General features: G+C 41.2%; 1 protein-coding gene across 1 annotated transcript in view; it reads right to left on the minus strand.

Annotated features, from left to right (window-relative positions):
* Positions 1-6,070, minus strand: part of FRYL (FRY like transcription coactivator) — a 100,461-nt gene extending 94,391 nt beyond the window's left edge. The window contains exon 1 of the mRNA XM_015412870.1: positions 5,880-6,070. Coding sequence (XP_015268356.1) covers positions 5,880-5,999 — 120 coding nt within the window. The 5' untranslated portion in view covers positions 6,000-6,070. The remainder of the gene's footprint in view (positions 1-5,879) is intronic.
* Between the last annotated feature and the right edge of the window lie 16,267 nt (positions 6,071-22,337).

Consider the following 22,337-nt stretch of genomic DNA (forward strand, 5'->3'; position numbering starts at 1 on the left):
AACTGCAAATTTAACTTAACTGCAAAGTCCCTCCCTGTCCCCTTTTCCCTGTATGAAAGAAGCCTCAGTCTTCCAGCTAGGGCTGCCAAGCCGTGGCGGGGGATCTGCACGTCTTCACAGGATCCCTGCCGCGGGGGGACAGCGATACACGTTGCACTGGCGTCGCCAGGATGTGACGCTACGTGTCGCTCTGGCAACGGGGCTGTTTGGAGTCCCATTGCCAGAGCGACGTGTAGCGTCACATCCTGGCGACGCATTCCCCTGCGGCAGGGATCCTGTGAAGACGTGCAGATCCCCCGCCGCAGCTTGGCAGCCCTACTTCCAGCTCAACTAAAGTCAAATTCTCCTCTAAACATGTTTGAGCCAATCTACAAGAAATCTTCAGGGACTTATTTTAAAAAATATAAAAATTGTAAATACTTTGCAGGAAAAGCACTTGCTTTATAATAAAAAACACAAAAACATACAACTCATTCTAAAATTTCTCTAAATAGTTTCTCTGTGCATAGGTTTTTTTTCTTTTTATTAAAAGAGAGAGATGAGTAACCGTATATACCACTGCTATGAATACAGATATCTTAGGACAGAGGAGCTGTCAATGCATGGAAAGGGATAGCTTTGTAACAGGTGGCCTTTTGAATAGCAGAAAGCCTGAAGAGCTGCTTAAATAGCAGAAAGCCTGGACAAGAGCTTGAATAGCAAAAAGTCAATATTACAAACTTCAGAGCAATCGCATATATTGTAGTCACTCTCTCCCTCAGCCAAGACAAATATAGGACACACTGTAAGCTTCTAAACACATCCATCCACATGTGCCATTACTGTAAACATAAACATGATCTCATCAGTATGTGGGGAAATTCTCAGAGCCCAATCCAATTTCAGGAGCAGAATGGAGAGAAACGATGAAGAAGAAAGCCAAAAATGAGAGTGGGGAGTTCAAATCCTTTCAGAAATCTCGGAAATCATTTAAGCACATTATACTAGAAGCTCACATAAAAACACTGACCACATTTTAGAAAGGCAACAGAGCATCAAAAGATGCCACTGTTGCTAAATACAGACAACAAGGCTATAAGAGAAAAAAAGTGTTCCTTAAAAATAAAGCAGACACCTTGATCAGTGACACACACATACACTCTTGTTTTGCCAGAAGTTTACAAGTTGCTTACAAGGTAAGTTAATAAGGAACCTGACAAAGAAATTACTGGAGATATTTCAAGGAACAAACTGCTGAAAGCTTTAATACAGAGAAATAAGAAAGCTGAATACGTTCTTTGAATCAGAATTTAATGCCAGTATGATGGAACCAAGTACTGAAAGAGAAGTTGAACATGTTTAGCAGCAAAACTTTACCTCTTAAACACAAAATGCACAGCTCAACCTTAGAGGAATCTAAATCTGCTAGTGTGGCCAAAACATTTAGCAGTAGTTACCACAAAAGTATCTATATATTGGCCAACCAGAAACCTTAAAAATAATATAATAATAGGTAATTTCTGTAGGTTCAGACACCAGCCATTATCTATGAGAACCTTAAAAGCAGTATGCAGTTTCCTGTATGCAGTAAAATGAAGCAATAAAGAGAGTCTCTATAGTGAAGTTAAGTGTATATTCAAGACAAAAACATGTAGAACAGACTAGAAGGTTCAAGCATCAGGCACTGGCATAAGCTTTAACAAATGTTCAAGGAGTAGAAAGGACAAAAGAATGGAAACAAACCTCATACCCATCTAATAATTAGTTATAATTACTAAGCTCTAACACCCAAAGTGTTACTAACACAAGGTGAGTTGTTGGAGATAGAAAGCCTCCTGAATGTTTTTATATCAGAACAGATGAACCAGCAAGTTGAACAACCATGAGGAAGAAGGCAAAATATGATATTCATGCTGGTACACTCCAACCCAAAAGACAGCCAAAGACCTACTTCAGTGTTACCATGATATAACAGAACATCCACCTCAGTAGAAAATGAGACCCCAGAAACAAATGAAAGAGGGAAATTTTGTGATATTGAATAAAATCCGTTCACTTTTTTCTTTTAGGCAATCAACACACCACAAACAGCTAATGCTTCTAAGGCCAGAGAAGTAGACCAGCAAACATCTTTGTGAGATGATTTGTGTATATTTGTAAATCTAACAAGAAACGATGACAACTGTGCATGACACAGTAGTTTCAGAGATATCTCTCATGGGTAACAAAGCAAGAAAGATTTAATGACCAGTAACCCCAAATGCAAAGATGATGAAATGAAGAACAGTTAAAACTGTTAGTGTGTATATGTGAGTACCATCAATTCGCAGCCAACTCAGGGAGACCTCATGGGGTTTTCAAGGCAAGAAGCTAACAGAGGTGATTTGCCATTGCCTTCCTCTGCATAGCAACCCGAGAATCCCTTGGTGGTCTCCCATGAAAATACTAAACAGGACTGACACAGCATAGCTTCTGACTTTGGGCTAGCCTGGGCCAGCCAGTAAAACTGAAAGCTAGGACACAAACTCAAACAGCCCAGGTCTTGTCTGCACTGTGCTAATGCTCCCATCTAAGTACTATAGGGTGCTAGTGGTATACATGTACAAGATGATCTTTGTACTTATTAAACACTGAATATGAGAACATTTTTAGAAATGGCAACTACAATAAAACTGGTAGCCTTGGAAATTAACGATCTTGGAAATCCAATTAATCATAAAAGGTGTTCTATGCACACTGTCAGGGTTCCATAAACCCACCTGCCAGCTCAACGGCAACAAATTCCTTTCCTCTGCTCAAGCAATGCCCCTCTTTGACATGCTCAGCAAGAGAGAGAAGCACACACCCATTTCTAGGAAGCAAAAGTATAAGTATTCACATCAAGCTGGCAGCTCCAGCAAAAACCACACTGTAAATGAGAGAAACTATTCTGAAGCGAGGGATCAGTGGTAATCACAAATAAAGGCAGGAACTAAGCCAAAATTTGTGGACCCCCTTCCACGCAATTTAGTAGGATGAGTTTGAGAGTCAAATTCAGGCTGCTAGACAGAAAGGGCTGATATTACTTATTTATAAGAAGTTTGTTAGATAATAAGGAAACATACACACACACACATGTAAGGGAACTGATGGTGAAGCAATGAGTAACAATTCAGAGATCACAGAGGATGGCTATACTGTTTCATAAAACATTACCTTTTCTTATTAGTAGTAAATATGTAAACATAGTGAAAGCTGGATGTTGTTACTATGTACAAAGCAAATGGAGAAAGCGGTATTATTTAATGCGTATGACACTGAACTGGGACAAACTGCAAGACTAAAAAGTGGCATCTAGAAAAACAGAGCCAGATGAAGTTATCTTGGCAGGTGATATTTCCATACTAATCTTTCCTGATATTCTGGTTTGACTTTGCACCCACCTGCTGCCTGTGTGGTACAGAGGTTAAGAGTGTTGGACTAGTATCTGGAAGACCCTGGTTCAAATCCCCACTTGTGCCATGAAAGCTTGCTGGGTGACCTTGGGCCAGTCACAAACACTCAGCCTAACATACCTCATAGGAGAAGAGAATGAAGGAGAGGAGAATGATGTAAGCTTCTTTGGGGAAAAGGCAGGGTATAAATGAATTTAAAAACTGTGGTCAAAGCAACCCAAAGCATAATCAGGATGAGCATGTCCTTAATTTTTGCAAGATTTTGCCTTAACAAACTTCATTGAATTCATATTAGAATATTTATAAACCACAAGAAAGAAAATTAAAGGACGCTGTTTCTTCATATAAATATCAGAAAAGCTGTCCCCCCACAAATGTCAGTTCTAAAACTATTTCCCAGAACAGAAACAGGTGGCACATGAAAGCAATATAATGCCCAAATCCACAGTATTTTATTACATTACTGTTAAAGATGTTAACAATGAATTGGGTCATATAAGAAGTCATAGCAGGTGTGTAAACAATAGTTTATTGCACCTATTTTCCATGAAAATGAATCACATCTCCTTGGCTTGTTTGTCACATATAAGTCGGCCAAAAGTCAGCAACCAGCAAACAATACAGTAGGAATTTCCAACTGGCTCACAATCTCAGTGCAATCAACACAAGTTGTAAAAACAACTGTCTTTTAAGTTCTGTGAAGTCCTATTGATTTTAACTTCACTTTGTTACTTAGGCGGTCTTGGTAACAGAAACTTACAAGGCCAACCAACTTATTTTTTCATGCAGAGAAAAACTAGGATTTCAGTCACAAAAATTTGGAAGTGAAAGAAAGTCTGTCCACTCACAAGAGTTTGGGCAGGCTAATCTAATATGCAAGTCTTCCAAGTACCACGAATCACAGGCTTCTAGCAGCTCTGTTACATTTACTGAAGATGTACCCATGTGCACACAAGGATCCAAACGTGCCACACTGTTGATTCAATTCTGTTGCAGATGCTTCATTAAGAATCAGCCAGAATGCACGTCTTGAAACACTATGAACTCCGTTCCAGATAAAAGGGTAACCAACACTAGCCTACACTGCACCAAGGGAGTTATAAAAGTAGCCATTAACCTGGAGGCTTTCTAAAGCTTGAACATCTTTCTGAAGTATTGGTTTGTAATGGCTAGAGTTGATAGTGGAAAGCATTTTGTCTGCATTAACGTAGCTGGATTTTATATTTTATCATCCATCTAGACTAGATAGGCCTTGTTATTCTAACTTCCTGTTAACAGGTATTATTCTGTGCCCTGTCCAAAAGTCTATAGTTTTTGTTTAATTTGTCCTTCTAAACTTCCTTTACCTTCTGACTTTTTCTCCAACCATCTCTGAGCTGAACAAGTGTGTGCACCTTATAGCTGGGTGCAGAGCATTACTGAGTCAGAGGGTGGATACATGGAGCAAACAAATATTACTACTGCACCTCTGTACCAAGGTTCTGGCTTTAAAGATCCAATCTTCATGTTAACATTTGTTCACTGCTGCATCTACTAGACTAGCAAATACACATGAACCTTGTCAAGTGTGAAGAGCAAACACAGGCAGAATGAGCTGCATATGTCTCAACTCAGAAGCCTCAGCCCATTCTCCCTGGCAACCACTTTAGAGAGAGATCTTTGCTGCTACTTGAAAGAGAGGGGGAGAAAGAGAGAAAGACACCTACCTCTACACATAATGCACTTAACACTTAACAGGTTACACGCATATCTTGAACTCTAGTATTTGTACTGGAGTACTAAAAGGAAAGGATTGATTCTCATTTGACTATCAAAGGATGCAGGAGGCTTAATTATTCCCACCCTGTATTATTCCCTTAAGCACCCCTCCCCCATCCCCAATTACCATAGACAAAGCAGCTGTCCTTGTACATTAATCCTCCTTGGTGAATGAACTCCTAATCTATGGTCTAAAAGACTTAGAGAGGTGAGAATAAAGGAGGAGAGCTAAGGATGAGCCGACTTGCTCAGCTGTTCCCTTTTCGGCTCCAGCCAACGCCTAGATGATACTGTCATTACTGAACCAGACATAAGACAAGCTAAAAAGGAATCACAGAACCAATTTTATGCAGCTCCATCAAGCCCTACAATAAAGAAGCCCTAAATCCCAATGACAGCCTCCACTCCTTCCTTGATACTACAACAAAATGTACAAGCTCCATTAAAGACAATAGAATTGTGCCAACTATTTCCAATGAGATATGGAGCAAACTTCTACTTACATTAGATAGCTTTTCTGTGACTTTTACATCACTATATGTTTCTATATCAGTAAGTATATTTTTATGTTACTATGATCCCATACTGTGGGGGAGGCTCAACTTTTCACCTATACAGCCAGATCTAAAAGCACTCTGTTATCTACATAAAATTAAACTATTCCAGAAGAACAAAACAATTTAAAAAAGGCTCTGTTAAGGGACTCACCAAGGGTTCGGCCATTACAACTTCAATTTTCTTTTCAGCTTGAATAGCAAACTCAGCAAAGAGGCTCTTGATGACATATTCACCGGGTTTGACATCTGGATCAATGGTAATATTAGACATGATGACACTTCTCTTTTCCCAGATAGAATTGACACTGGGAGAAATCCTGCGTTTAGCAATGGTACTGGATGGTGCTGATGCTAAAGAGAAAAGAAACATGGGTCATTAATAATAAAATAAATCAAACCAGCAACAGAGCTCTTCTTAGAAATATGCTAAGCATTCAACTAGATATATGCATTCTCCTTCTGTGTAACTTCTCCTTCAAATTTTGTTGCTACTTTCTTGTTTTTTTACTTAACATAAATCCAAGGGTATGAATCATTTGGCAAGATTAGGTAAGGGAATATTACCAGCATTCCCATTCTTTTGTCTTAAACCCTTGTTTTCTGGTCTACTTTAGAGTGTGGGCCTTGTAAGCAATTATTTTTGTGTGTGATCATCAAAGTGGCTTGCACTATAGAGCGATCCTAAGCATACCCTCTAATTCCACTGGCTTCAGTGGACTTTGAAAGATATAGCTCTATTTAGGATTTCACTGCATGAGACAAAATAGAACTAGCTACATTTTTTAATGTAAAAAACCAGCTTTTGAGGCATATGCAGTTCTCTACATACATTCATCCCTGAAACCTCTAGAACACAGTCACAAAGAGCTTTCTGCACTATATACTTGCTATAAAATTATAAGAAAGTCATAGATTGGATCTAAGCAACAAAAGGAGGACCCAACAGGGAGTTTAGCAAAAATGACACCAAATTCCTGCAAATGTCAGAGTAAGCCCCACATCACATACAAACATGGATTCCAGGGTGAAAGGCAGGCAATTTGAGACATTTGTGTTCACTGCAATCAAAGCCACTAAGTACATAAACCACAAAGCAAATACAAATTGAGAAGAGCACATTTAAACCATAGACATGTGTCTTCTGGATGAAGAGCAAAGGCAACCAGAGACAAGTAGTATATGTTATACAGTAACTCAAAAACGTTGTAGAAGCAATTTTTCTTCTGAAATAGCTACTGATAATGCTTCTTTGAGACTAACCAAGTTTCCTGATGAGGGTTTTTTCCTCTTTACACTGTTCAGTATAAAAAATTATGCTGCATGACCTTCACTGTAATATGCTTATCAACAAAACAAAGAATAAAACAAAAAATGGGGACTAGACAGGTTTATGGAGGATAGGTCATTGGCCACTACCATGGTGACTAAAGGGAACTCCCACATTCAGAAGAAGTAAACCTCTGAATACCAGTACCAGGAGGCAGCATCAGGGAAAGGCTTCAGCCTCTATGCCCTGTTACTGGACCTCCAACTGGTGGCCACAGTGTGAGACAGGATGCTGGATTAAACGGACTACTGGTCTGATACTGCAGGGCTCTTCTTATGTTCGTACATGTAGGATCACACAGATTTTGGGATGTAGTTCTTCTCTTAGTAACCTAGAAATCCTGAGCTGCACCCAACAAGAGGCTTAAGCATTAATGTAGAAGTCCCCTACCACTAAAACCATGGCATCCATATTTGAGACCATGTCTGCCAGTTCATGCAAGGAGACTTATGCAGTGTATATTGCAGTATGTTAACAGACTCGCAAATGTTCACAAAGAGCAAGTCTTATGTACAGACTAGGAATGAGCATAAACCACAAAAGTATGGTTCAGTTCATGGGCAACCTATGAACGAAACCATGAACCCAACTGGCTGGTATATGAACTGAACCGGGTTTGTGAGATTCATGTCTGAAACAGCTGTGCTGCAGGGACAGCCTGATCCTGCAGCTCAGTTGTTTTGGGTTCTAAAGAGCTATGCCATTGGAGCAGGCTGCCCCTGTAGTTCAGCCGTTTAGATCGGAAACAGCTGAGCTGCCCAGGCAGCCTGCTCTCACAGCTCAGCTGTTTAAAGGGGCTTTCTCAGGCAGCCAGACCTAGGCTCAGAGCCATCTAAACTAAACAGTTGAGCTGTGTTTTGCGAAGAGCAGAAAATAGGGGTTTAAACGCCTGCTTTTTGCTCTTTACGAACCACCATGAACTGTATGAAAATTTGTGAAAGTTCATGGAGGTTCTTCGGTTTGCAAACATTGCTTCACGAACTACGAACTGGCCAAAATTCATGACAAACTTTACTTCATCAGTCAGTTTGTGCCCATCCCTAGTACAGACTGACTGCAATCAGATATTTAGAGACAGGCAATCAACATGCACTGTCATTTTAAGCTGCCACTCCAAGCCCACACACTTACAAGTTGGACCTAGAGGCGTGGGGGGGGGGAGATCTTAGATCTTAAGGTTACCCCAGACTTCAGTTTTATTTTGTAAATACATAGCACAGTTCAAACTTATTTGGGCTACTTCAGACATTCAGAACAAATTTTTGACTTTTTTCCTCTGTAGAGCAGCATACTACATCACAACCTTGTGGCATGACAAGCAGCTACCTGAGAAACACAAGCCAAGAGCTCGCTTGGGTACATGGAACTAGTTGTGTGGTTCTTCCAAGCTTGGCTTTTACTTTGTTCAGGGGTTCATCATAGAAGTAGAACATTGGTAAATGTATATACTATTAGCCATGTGTGGCCCCCATCTTCAGGTACTTAAATTCACTGATTGGACCCACAGTGATGCTAAACAGATCTTTTTTCAGACTTGGGGGACTCCCAAAGTTTGCAGAAAAAACTGAAATAAAAAAATTAAAGGGGGGGGGGTTAAATCCATCTAAAATAGAATTGTGTTGTCTGTGCATGCACAGAACAACGCAGGGAACTACTTGACTATTGCACTGATGCTGGCAGCTGCTCTAGGCCCAGCAGCATAGACACCAGCAACCACTGCAGACCTGGCCATGGAGGAGGAGGCTGCTGGCAGCTGCTGTGGCTCCAGCCACAGCAGAGAAGGATGGCAGCCACCGCTCCGGGCCCAGGTGTGATGGCATCATCTGCTAGCAGCCGCAGTAGACTCAAGTGGAAGCAGAGGATGCCAGCTGCTGCTGCTGCAGGACTGGTGGCAGCAGCTGCCAGCAGCCACTGTGGGCCTAGCTACAGTGGCGAAGGACACTGGCAGCCACTGCAGCTAAGTGGTAGGTGGTGGGCCCAGCCTCATTGATTGGGGGGGGGGACAGGGGATCCTCCCCTGCAAGTCTCATAGGCCCACCTCTTGTAAAAAATAAAAACCAGAGAGACCATTCACTATAAAGTGAGAAACCTTCTCTAAGGAATAACTTTTTCCTTCAAAAAGGGCAAGTGTTTTAGATGCTGAGAAATTAGTTTTTAAACCCTTTGCTCTATCGCAACTTTTAAGCTGCTATTTGTTGGGCCAGAGTTAGGATACGATGACTCACAAGAAGTTCTGAAGGGCAATGGACTTTGCCAATTATGGCTTCAGAGTCAGCAAAAGCTATTAGTCATTCTGATCTGAATTGGCAAACACATCCCTAAAAAATAAAAATGCCTCTTAGCATCAACTGTGCCGGAAGTGGTTTTGCTGCCAAGCAGTGGATTTAGGCCATATCCCACCACATTACTGAAATCCTGAAACATCTACACTCGCTTCAATTCCCATGTTCAATGCAAAGTGCTGGTTTAAAGGTCTTAATGGTCTATGACATACTGGCTAGACCACCTCTCCCAGTATGAGATCTTGAGTATGCTGCACACATCACAATTGGAGCTGCTTGCATTCCCAAAACTGAGTGATCAGGACAATTTGATCTCATATATCGGCTTATTTCAAAGGCACCCCTGGTACTTTGGAATGGGCAGAGAAGTCCAGAAATGTCACCTCTGGCAATCTTTAGCAGGGAGAGGGAAATACAAGGCTGAACTATTTAAAAGCGTCTTTGGAAACTGACCTGCTGTGTTGCTGATTGTTTGACTCTACTGTTATTGGTTTTAAGGTTTAGACTATTATCTGTGTCTGGGAACTGCTTTGAGTGTATGACAGAAAAATGATACATACATATTTTAAATAAATAAATAAATAAATTAGGCAACACTAACATAATTGCTTTGCATTCATGTGTAAAAGATCTGTACTGTATGGACCAATCTGTGTCCTCAAATCTTTTTTGTTTTTTAAAGAAGACTATTTACAGGAAGGCCATTTCCCACTGCAGTAACATGGGAACACTCCTGCAAATTGTCCCATGTCTGAAAAACCTCAGGTTTCCAGAAAACTGATGTAATTGTAGAACACACATAACATTAGTTTCAGCTACTTACTACTTATCTGGGATGTTTTCAGATGTTCAAGTACCCCCCCCCCATATCGTTAAGTCACAAAGTTGTAATAGGATACTCTAAAAACAACCAAAGATTCAAGGAGAGGCAGACACGATGTAATGGGTTAGTTCCTCATGCTACTAGAGGCATTCTTCCACCAGAATTAACAGCCTGCCCTGCTTATTTATTTATTTATTTTAATTAAACTTATGAATTGCCTACCCTACAGAGCAGCTGTAACATTTTAGACGTTTAAAAATACATTGATCTATAATTAAAATTACTGATAGCAACAAGGAATTAAAACCCATCAAGATGGCGATATAAACTTCCATTGCTGGTCACACCGCTGTCCCTGCACAGTACGGTAGGGAAGGGTGTGTGGGGGCCATAGAAGAAAAAAGAGAGAGAGGGTACAAGTCTTAACCTCCCATTGCTGTCCTCAACTAAAAGGCTGGCAGAACATCTCTGCCTTGCAGGAAATTGTATCAGATCCTGCAGGGCCCTGATGTTATTTGGCAGAGAGTTCCACCAGGTCGGGGCCAGGACTGAGAAAGCCCTGGCCATAGTCGAGGACAGCTGGACCTCCCTAGGACTGGGATCACCAGCAAGTTGTTACCCCCTGATCTCAGCGTTCTTCTAGGAACATATGGGAGGAGACAGTCCCGAAGCTATTGCAGGGCTGCCCCACAAATCCCCACATCAGCGAGACGGTGGGTCAAGAAATCATAACTTACCGTGTCAAATGCTGTCAATAAGGTCAAGTAACAACAGCAGCACCAACCTGCCTTGGTCCAGCTGGCTATGGAGATCATCTGTTAGGGCAACCAACATTATCTCCATCCCATGGCCTGGACAGAAGCTGGACTGGAATGGATACAATGCCAATGTGTCATCCAGGAAACTCTGGAGCTGCTCGGCTACCACTCTCTCAGTCACCTTGCCCAAGAACAGTAAGTTTGATACTGAGTGGTAGTCGGTTGGATCGTATGGATCCAGTTATAGTTTTTTTAAGGGGCGGTACCACCGCAGCCTCCTTAAGATCCTCTGGAAAGACCCCATATCCTCTCATCACCAGCTTTCACTAGCCATGAGGGACTCGGGTCTAGGAGGCATCTGGTTGGCTGCACAGCACACAGGATCCTGTTGACATCAGCAGGGGAGAGCAAGCTGAAGTTGTTTAATAATCAGATCACTGAGTGACCAAAAGCACCCCCCCAGTCTAGGAGGTAACTGAGAAATTAAAAATTCTTTTATGAGACAGATCCTTAGAGGATAGCAAAACAAGAGGAGCTAAAACCCAGCCTGTTAGGGACAGTCCCAGAGGTGGAACCATACAATATTTCTATATAAGGTAGCCTGGAACAGGCATGTAGAGAACTGGGACAAGGATCCATCACTTTTGCACCTCACAACCACCAGCAGTCAAAAATCAACAGATCTCTCCCCACCCATCTGGACATTAGGGGAAAATTCCAGGTGTGGCAAGCTGAACACTGCAAGCAAATCAGAGACCTGGATTCGAGCAGCAATTCCGCCATGCATGTATTATGTATCAGAATCGGGTTCCCAATTTACAGCGGAAGCAATGTTGAGTCTTTAATGCCTTTAAAAATACATTAGCAGCAGCTGCAGCTTGGCATTAAATTTAATAGTACCTCCCGATTTAAGTCTATGATAAGCAGTAATCACCATTAACATGGCCCTTGGTCATGCAATTAGTAAAACTAGTTACCAGCCACTGGCAAAGAATGATACATTTTTAAAACCATAGTACTTATGAAACTCTGGCACTGCCTCCCAAATAAACTGATAAAACAATATATCTTGTATTTTGCATCTTAAAGGAAAGAGCCAGGAAACATAAAGGACAGCATCATCATCAGATAACAAGACTGTGTTCCCTCTGAAAACAGTTTTCCTAAAGAATACTTTTTTGTTTTCATCTGTCCTGGACTCTAAACACAAATATAGAATGCTTATCCTTCTCCTTGCTCACCGATGAAAGGTATTCTGAAAGGACCAATTTATTCTTGCTTTGAAATCTGAGTATTTTGGAAAATGTTTCCCCAAACACATCTGAATTTCAAAAGAACAGTAGAGAATACAAAGGCTTCTCTGTTCTCAGAAGTTTAAAATCAGATTTCTTTCGAAAGAGTAGCTGCTTCATGGAGAGATATAAGAATGTTTTACAGTATAATGCTAAGATTATTGATTTCAGTTGGCTTAGTTGGGTGTAACTATACTTTTTTGCCATCATCACAGCTAATTTATGGTGACCCCCACAGGGTTTTCAAGGTTCAAGATCTTCAGAACTGGTTTGCCATTGCCTGCCCCTGCCTCACAACCCTGGTATTCCTTGGTGGTCTCCCTTCTGAATACTAGCTAGGGCCGAGCCTGCTTAGCTTCTGAGATCTGATGAGATTGGGCTAGCCTAGGGCTATTATAAGAACATAAGAGAAGCCAATGTTGGATCAGGCCAATGGCCCATCCGGTCCAACACTCTGTCACACAGAGGCCAAAAATACCAGGTGCCATCAGAAGGTCCACAAGTAGGGCCAGGACACTAGAAAGCCCACCCACCATTGCCCCCCCCCCAAGCACCAAGAATACAGAGCATCACTTGCCCCAGACTGAGAGTTCCTATCTATACCTTGTAGATGATGGACCTCTGCTCCATATGTTTATCCAGGTAAGGAACTGTGCTTAGGATAGCACTATTAATGAAATAATTTGGATTGATAGCATGCAAGGAGATAGGGCTTAAGCCTGCCCTCCTCACATTTTCTGGGAACTGAAATGGGTCTCACTTGATTGAATGCTTCTCCATACAGAAATCTTCCTCCAGGCACAAATTACCACTTCAATGAGAACAAGAACCATTTTATTCACTGCAACAGGGATGGGGAGAAAATACAAGCAGCTAAGTGACACTACAGGATTAGAGCATACAATGTTAACACAGGAAACAGACTTTATTTGTACATTGGTGTTGGGTGTGTGTATGTTAACCTCATCCTTTCCACAGAGAGAGGCTTACAAAAAACAGTAAAGTCACATTTAAACAAGTTACACATCAAACCTACTACTCTGCAATTCATTAGCACCAGAAATATAGCCATTAAAGTATCTGTTTTGAACTTTCAGAAAAAACTCTCTCAAACCACTTCTTTCAAGCTGGAACAGACAGGCTCTCTGCCTTTGGGAACCCAAGGCACACTGTTTGAAAGACCCTACCTCCTCCTGGCACTCATATGAACAATCACTGCGACAGAATTAGGAACCATCTTTTGTATCTGTCATTACCATTGAAGACCAACTTAATGAAAATTATTTAGGAGATAATAAAAGGCGAGAAGGCTGATAAGTTGAACAACTTGAATGGCTGAAGGAACAGACGTGCTTACCTTGTGCAAAAGATTTTAAAAGATTTCTTTAAAGTTGTCACCTTACTTGCAGGACTCACAAAGTACAGAAGAGGAAATACTAGGTTTAGTTACAGGAAAAGTTTAGGACTAGGAAAAGTATCCTGACTGCAGTTCAGATTTCCTCAGGTGTCTTTTCCATTGCTTATCTCCTCCACTGGAAATTTATTCTTTTCTTAATACAGCAGAGGTTGTTTAAAAACATGATGTGATATTTGTTTAATGATATGATGTGATACCATGCATGGGGGGGGGATGATTTATGCTAATTTTGGCAGCTAGGTGGGCTACTGGGGGAAAAGGTCTCAAGAGGTATCTGCATTAGGAAGCACTGCCCTCAGTATACACAGGCTTCATTTGTTCTGAGAGCAAGGGTCCCCAACCTTTCTTGAGCTTGACAACACCTTTGGAACTCTGGAATTCTTACACTGAGTGGTGACCGCATCTGCCCCTGGAGGTGGACTCATCCACACAAAATGTCAAGGGGTGAGGTTATGACAAACTGTGACAGTAGATCTTCAGCATTTTAAGCAGAAGATCTGCTTATCAAGATGCCTTTAAAATTAACATATTATTCAAAATATTTTCTTGCATACATATAAAATAAGTATACATAATGAACGACCCAAGAATCCCTCATCTGGCAATATCTCTCTTCATTTCGCAGGCTTCTAACAAACTTATGCAAAAGCAAAAGGGGAAAATACTTCTCCTGGCTACTCCCTTTACACGAGTCCTTTTCTCATGAGCCCAGCCATTCTATTATTTGTAATGATGTGTATAGCACATGTGTATAGCATGAGAGATTCTGGCCAACTTTTGATAAAAACATTGTGAAAAGTGAACAAAAGTTAATGTAGTGACATTATAAAATTCTATCTTAATTATAAAAATACATTCAGAATGGGAAGATCTGATGACTTCAACAGAAGTTCCAGTTAGGTGAATTAAGCATTTCAGCCATGCAGTCCTATCTTAGTCAGAATTAAGTCCCACTATTTTTAGAATTTCACTCTGCTATTTGCACAGGTGAACTACTTTACATAAGGCCACTATCAGCATTATACTGTGAACAGTGAAAACTCAAAAAGCCCCCCTTTCTAAAAACACTTGGTGGAGGCCCTGGCACCCGTAGGCACTATATTGGGGACCCCCATCTTCGAGACATAACACGGTCAAATCTGATTGGCCACATAATGTTATCAACATAATCCAGTGCACTATGCCTAACAGACAAAGATTACACTTGACTTCCCAGAAGACAACTACATAGTAACTATGTTTAACAAAGGGTGCCAATTCTTGTGATAAAGTAAATTATAATGGTGAAAGTGATCAAAAGTTAGGAGGACTACTGGACATTTCAACCCAAAACATTTATGCTCTAAATCCAACAAAAACACTGCTCCCCACCACCATCCCCCCAAAACACAAGACCCACATCATCATTTTTCCTTTTGGCCATCCCTCTATTTCCACATTGTATTTTCATAAGTTGTAAGCTTGTGGACAAGATTTTATCTTTGCCACCTATAGGTCCTAAACAAATGCTTTATTAGTAGAATGACAAATTGCCTTTTCGAGATTCAGGAGTTAACAGTTAGTATACTACAGCAGAATGAATAATTTGAATACAGCTGCAAGTCATTTATGTAGTGAGTGGGTATATGCGGTGGCTCAAGTGGTTAAGATGGTGAACTGCAGGCTGTGGAAGGTCAGTAGTTCAGCAGTTCGAGACCCGGGTGCCGCATGATGGAGTGAGCTCCCGTCTCTAGTTCCAGCTCCTGCCAACCTAGCAGTTCGAAAGCAAGAAATTCCAAGTAGATAAATAGGTACCACTTCAGTGGGAAGGTAACAGCGTTCCGTGTGCCTTGGTGCTTAGTCATGCCGGCCACATGACCACGGAAACATCTTCGGACAGCGCTGGCTCTTCGGCTTGGAAACGGAGATGAGCACCGCAACCCTAGAGTCAGATTCTACTGGCTTTCAAGCAAGGGAACCTTTACCTATATGAGGGAACCACTCTTAATATCCAGAATCACACAGTCATTTCTGCTGTACTGCAGTACTAGCTTTCCTGAAGATTTCGACATTATAGCAATGTAATTATGCCATATGAAATAATGTAACAGAAGCTGGAACCATCTCAGAACCCAACCTGGTCCAACCCATTTAATTCACTACATCCCCACTGCCTGTGCTTATAATATCAATGAGTTAGATCCAACCAGCTTTTCTACTCCTTAAAAAAGAAAAAGGTTATGTTAGGAAAAGGCTATGCTGGGAATCATAGGACTGCATGGGGGAAAGCCATGTGGGACAGAAACTATTATAAGGAAGATATTAATTGAAAAAGTTGGCTGGATCCAACTCAATGTGTTATTGTGCTAATATCTATCACAGTGGAAGCAAACAAAAGCCTTAAACCAATTTACCTATGATGCACAAGGCTGGTATCAACAGAGGAGAAACTGTGTTTAATGTAGCACGCGTGACAAGACAGAAGGAAAACTACTTGCTATGACTGGCAGAGGAGAGGATGGAGATGAAATGATGGAAGAAGAGAAGGCTGAGACTACTCAAACACTCTCAAAGCCTGCCCTAGGATTCCCTAGTGCACAAAACACACATTTCTGTCTTCTGTACTGTTAGGTTTTCTGACACAAACAGCATTCAATCTGGTGCATTATAGCAATTATTTCCCTATTCTTCCATCATGTTATCACCAATTTATGTTCTAGCAGAACTAGCTGTATTTCATCCTCCTAGAGACCTACTTAAATCATCTTTCCATTTATCTATATGTTGTCACAACCTCTCAATACCCATTTGCCAAAACTACTGAAGTATTCTTTAAATTCTAAAACAGGTCTTCACAGCTTCAAGTACACTCGATCAATTTTCCCTCATAGCAGTTAACCATGTCAGAAAAGAGAAACGGGGGAAAAACAAAAACAAAACATTCTTATAATGAATAATGTTCAGTGTGGTCAAAGAAAATACATAATTCTATTTTGTTTTTGTTAGTTGCAGTTTGCAGGCTGAGTTCAATGACCATTCAGTAATGTTAACAGAAATTAACGAATGTGTACTTCCTGATAGAATAGGGCCCTGTTCTCTTGTAGTGGGGTGCCAGTGGAGATAGAACATCTAGCATATTCATAGGACAACGCTCCTTCTAGTAGAACAAATGGGTAATTGCTTTGGGAAAAGAACAGATTACTTCATGGTTGGAAACTGAAGCCAATATTTTGTTTACAATCTGAAGTATGTGGTGGTCTGGAGGACGAGTGGCAACACACTGAACAGAGGAACAAATTTCATTCTGTGAGAGAGTGATGTGCCACATTTATGTACACACACATTACAGATTGTGTATTTGCAGAGAAAACGTAGGATTCAGATAATGGTTACTGATGTGTTATATAGATGTTTCAGTCATTTGGGACCCAACAATGGGTCACCTGTTTCTTGCAATAAAGGCTAGGATTGGAGTAGGCTGAACACTATGCTATTTTATCCTATTTTTAGGATTATTTAGTATGATATGCTATATGGGTTATTTCTGTATAAAGCACTGGAATGCATCAAGTAGTTCTCTATTTTCAATAATTCTATCTGAAGTTCTGGACTTCACGACAGGCTATTATGTTCTCTCAAGAAAACAGTAAAAAAAAAATAATGATGAAATATGTGCTCCAGAATTATTCAGACAGATTTTGACTCAAGCCAGATGTACCAATCTCAATCCAGAGCCAATATGCAGAATTCAAGTGCAGGTCAGGTGTGTGTCCAACACTGCCCTGATTCAATCCTCATATACACATCTGCTTGCTGAATTGCCATTCCCTTGGAGGTATAGAGCAGCAGAAAAAAGACACTCCACACACTCAGGAAAAGTTTGCCATTTTTCTTTGTTTTTTTCTCCATTATGATGTTCTGCCCCAAGTAAATTACTTTCTATTTTCTTGTACCTTGCTATGTTTTTATTCTGGCTTTTCCTAGAAAGTGCAAGGTCATTCTAATCCAAAGTAAATAAATAAAAAATGGCACCAGTTCACTGAAATTATGTTGTAGAACAGAAATACTACAATTAAGGCATCTAACTTTTAAAGGCATGATTTTGTTCCTCATGAGCCATCTTCAATATATCTAATTCTCAATGTGGCCAAATCTATGGATACTTAAATCCAGAGACTGGAGCCATGAACAGAGAAGATAGATTTTGCTACAAACCTGAAAAACGTTGTGGATTCGTAGAAATATCTGAAATCTTTTTTTTTTTTTAAGTGTGGGGAGGTTAACACCCTCTAGATTGATAGAACCAATAGCTGTAAGGAACAAATGCTCTTAATGGCTGTTCCTAGGAAACCGCAACAGTATTGCTTGGCTTGAAGACTCGGTTTCTGTCAGTAAAAGGCAGGGCACTTTCCAGGGCTTTATTGGCCTTTGAGGGAAGACTCATGAAGTCCCAAGACCAGGAGCAACCACTGGACAACTTGTTTCCACATGACTTCCGTGACTCACCCAGGCCCCATTGCTTGCTACTGTTCAATAGTGACCACCCCACAAAAGCAAGTGTGGTGTGGTGACTAGAGCTTCAGACTAGGATCTGGGAGACCCAGGTCTGAATCCCCACCCTGCTATGGAAATTCACTGTGTGTCACTGGGCCAATTACACATTCTTTGAGTAACTTACTTACAGGATTGTTGCAGATAAAACAGAGGAGAGGAGAATGATATGAGCTGCTTTGGGTCCCTATTGTGGAAAAAAGCAGGGTATAAATGAAGTAAGTTAGTATCTATAAAACCAAAGATGGAGGGAAGATAAATGTCAGGTTGGTTAATGGATGGGAAAGAGAGAAGGAAACAGGCACAGGAAAGAGGCTATGGGAACTGCCAGGGACGGGAAAGAGGAAATAATGGGGGAGGGTTAAATGAAATGGTTCCCACATGTCCTTATGGGTCCACAGCTAGCAAAGTGGTTAAGCCCCATGTTAATATCAATTAAACAGGTCACCCACAAGAGGTAGGTTCCTGTAACCCAGAAGAACCCCCAGGTAAGCAGAAAAACATGATTATCTCCCTTTTCACTCCAAGGGCATAGGGCAAAATAGAAATAAGGAGAGATGCTTCCTTGTGCTCCCATGCAATCCTGTCACCACAAGGGCATAATGCAAGCACAAGCCTTTGTTCTGTCCAGTGGCTGTCAAGAAGCTATCTGCTTTCCTTCAGCCAACAGCACAATAGGGAGGAAAAAATTAGGCACTGAGATACCCACTATCACAGTATCAAAACCTTCAGTTTCTACCTTAGTCGGGTAGCCTAATGGATATCTGCAGCTTAATGGATCCTGGAAGAAATGGAACTGAGGGGGCACAGTGTGCCATATCTGTTTCTCTTCCCCCATCCTTAGGATGAAGGAAGACAAGCAGCAAGACACCAGTTCTAGTTGAATGGCTGCCCAAGTAACCATGCCAGGTGGAGGAAGGGGATGGAAGTATTCTACTTGTTCTAGATAAGAAAGGGGACCAGAAAGTAAGACAAATATCCCATCATTATAGGTGTCCAAGCATTATCAACATCTACCCTATTTCAAATATACTGGGGATGTATTGTCAACAATTTAATTCTTCCTTCAGTTAAGAAGAGATGGATATATGCAGGAGAAAGTTGCCACAACATTAACATTAGGACAAAAGTTACCAGCTTTTTTCCTAAAGAGATCAATGGTACCTAATAAACGTGTCTGGCAAAGGTAGATGGCTGTAGGCTATTTTGATTTACTTAACTTTTTAAGTACTGCGAAGGACTGACAGCAAGACAGAATGCTGAGCACTTTACAGCTGTCTCATGTAGTTTTTGAACGCTCCAACCAAACAGTGAAAAATATCCTAGGGCCATTTCATATATTACAGCAAAACGACTACTGAAAATGCTTATATGCAGCAGGAGCTCTGTATTGCTCTCTATGGGTCATTACTATGATGTGGGAAGCTTTTACACTAAACCCCCAACTTTGTGAGGGCTGCCTAGCTAATAATGCAAATCCACACAGAATATATCCCTTATGTTGAACACAATACATAACAGTGAAGAATCACATCTAAACCAAAGAGTAAGATCTACTAGTGGATTAGGGAAGCCTCACTAAGGAATTGCAAACAGGCTTATCTTGACAGACTGGGCAACTGAATCTCTGTACATTTAAAATTTAGCATAGGCACATCACTAACTAGATAAATGATTTTAATTTACCTTCTCCCACAATGGTACTTGCGTTATTCAGATTTGAAGAACCATAAAACAACACTCAGCTTTTCAGTCTCCCATGATAAGTATTAGCCGGTATATTTTAGCCCACCTCAGCACATTTCAGTGGGTTAAGTACAGAGTGGCACCATGGGAGAGTTTTCCAATCAGATTATTGGCTCCCAAAAGCAAGGGCTCCCTTGGATTGTGACTAAGAATCTCTGAAGTATGGCAGCACTGCTGAAAACCCATGCAATGCAGGTTAAGGGAAATGCTTAACCCCAAACAAGAAGTTGCATCTGCAGCCAAAAGTAGAAAAACTCAAAACAAGAATAATTTGAACTTAGCCAAGGCCGCTGAAGCCTATAACACATTTTTAATTTCATCCATACCCTTACAGGGGAAAAAACACTGCTACACATAAAACAATGGCAAAAAACAAGAATAATTTGAACTTAGCCAAGACCGCTGAAGCCTATAACACATTTTTAATTAATGTCATCCATACCCTTACAGGGGGAAAAACACTGCTACACATAAAACAATGGCACATGCTGTACCCCCTGTAAATGCTTAAGGCTACCATCTAATCAGGAATCTCACTTCAAATGACACAAGAGCAACTCATTTAAGTGAAAGTTTGATCCCAATACAGACTAAATATCGTCAGTTAAGAGATTACAGAGATTCTCTTCATCTCTAAATAGCAGGCCAAATCAAATAATACCAGAGAGACGAAGCCTGAGTTTTCTTCACTAAATCATTTTATACATATGTAGAACAGCAACCTCAGCCACAGACAGTTGAAAACTGCCCAGCAGAAAAAGTGGGAGGGCCTTTGGGTTTTGATTCTGCACTAATCCCCAACACTCTTACTGACTAGGTTGAGAGACATAAGGGTTTTTATACACAGTATTTTCAAACAGAATGAGGGAGCTGCATCACCACTATATCTAAGAGTAGACCAGCTGGCCCATGAACATATAATGAAAGCAGTAAGGCCAGGCCACCCACAGGCAAGGTAGGGGCTCTATATAACCAGGGGCCACTGCAGGCACACAGGGAAAATATATTAGTAAATTAATCAGAAGGGGACTCTAAAAAACTAGCCTGGTGAGGATGAAAAGCAAGAGAATGTTGACAGCAGCCTAGCATCAGTTAAAAGGGAGAAAACAGGGGTAGGGGGAATCAGCCTGCTCAAGACCCTGAGAGAATCTTGGAGATGAAGACTTTGGGGGGTGGGATTTCCAAGTTGTCCCTATCTTGCAATTCCTCACAAGCCCCCAAGCTTGTAGACTCCAGTTGCTACCATGCAGAGGGGAGAGGTAACTAAGTGCTGAATGGAATGCTGGAGGCAAGGCTGCCAATGGAAGCACAGAATAAGTGATGACATCTCTATTTCTTAACCAGAAACAGTCATTAATTTCTACTGGATTGTTTTTCTGGACTCCTAGCAAACATCTGCTATTAACTCAATGTGTCCTATGTACACCCTTGGCCAAGGTTTTCACCTAGGTGTACCAATACGTTTTGATGACACCAGTGTAGCAGGCATGGGCCAACCCCTGGTGCCAATATTTCCACAGAAGAAGAACCCTGTCAGCACAGCTGCTGGTTATATCTGGGTTTAAACTACATACCTAAATGGCGACTGCTGACTTAGACATCACTCCAACTGATCTGGAGGTCTCAAACTGATTTGGAGAGGTAAGAAGAGCACTTGGAAAGGGGGGGGGATGCAGTTTATCACAGCACTGAGATTCTGAAGGGTGTGGGGGCTTCTTCCCCCAGCCAGTTAAGAGCATGTTGGGCTGAATATCAGTGAAAGCAGCGGGCTTCCTAGTGTGATTTTTAGATATCTGCATCCTTACTGTCCCAATACAATTTGGAAATCAAAGGGATCAGACAAAAGTTACTGCTTATGCTTCTCTGTGCATGGTTTTAGAAGGGATATCCTGTTTTACTCGTTGTGTAGGGTTAGAGACGCTTTTACCAATGCTTTAAAAAAAGAATGAAAGGTTTGTGCCAGATCTGCTATGTCTGGTTCTACTCGTTGTGTAGGGTTAGAGACGCTTTAACCCATGCTTTAAAAAAAGGATGAAAGGTTTGTGCCAGATCTGCTATGTCACCCTGCCGCTTACCTTCATTCCAGTGATGCCTTCCTTTCTCTTGCTTCCCAACACACTGAGACAGCAGCATCAAAATGATGCTCCAGTTCTGGCCACTGAACAAACTCGAGGTCTTTGAGGGGGAAAACTAACCCCCAGATTCAAACAGGAGGATACAGTCATGACTGGTCAAGGGAAACGATATGTCTTCAATAGAGTGGTTACCTCTGGATACAACTCAAGAACATGTCTATAATACTTGGGCCAAGCAGACTGTTAAAGATGTTCTTGAGGGCTCTTTGGCAGGAAGATGTCCTTGGAGGAAGGAGAAGGGAGAGAGGGAAGAGAGCACTGCTCTGAATTTAGAAGCCTCTTGCTCTCCCCTGTTTCAT

This window comes from Gekko japonicus, unplaced genomic scaffold (genome assembly GCF_001447785.1).
Source record: "Gekko japonicus isolate JY-2015 unplaced genomic scaffold, Gekko_japonicus_V1.1 scaffold1332, whole genome shotgun sequence".
NCBI lineage: Eukaryota > Metazoa > Chordata > Lepidosauria > Squamata > Gekkonidae > Gekko > Gekko japonicus.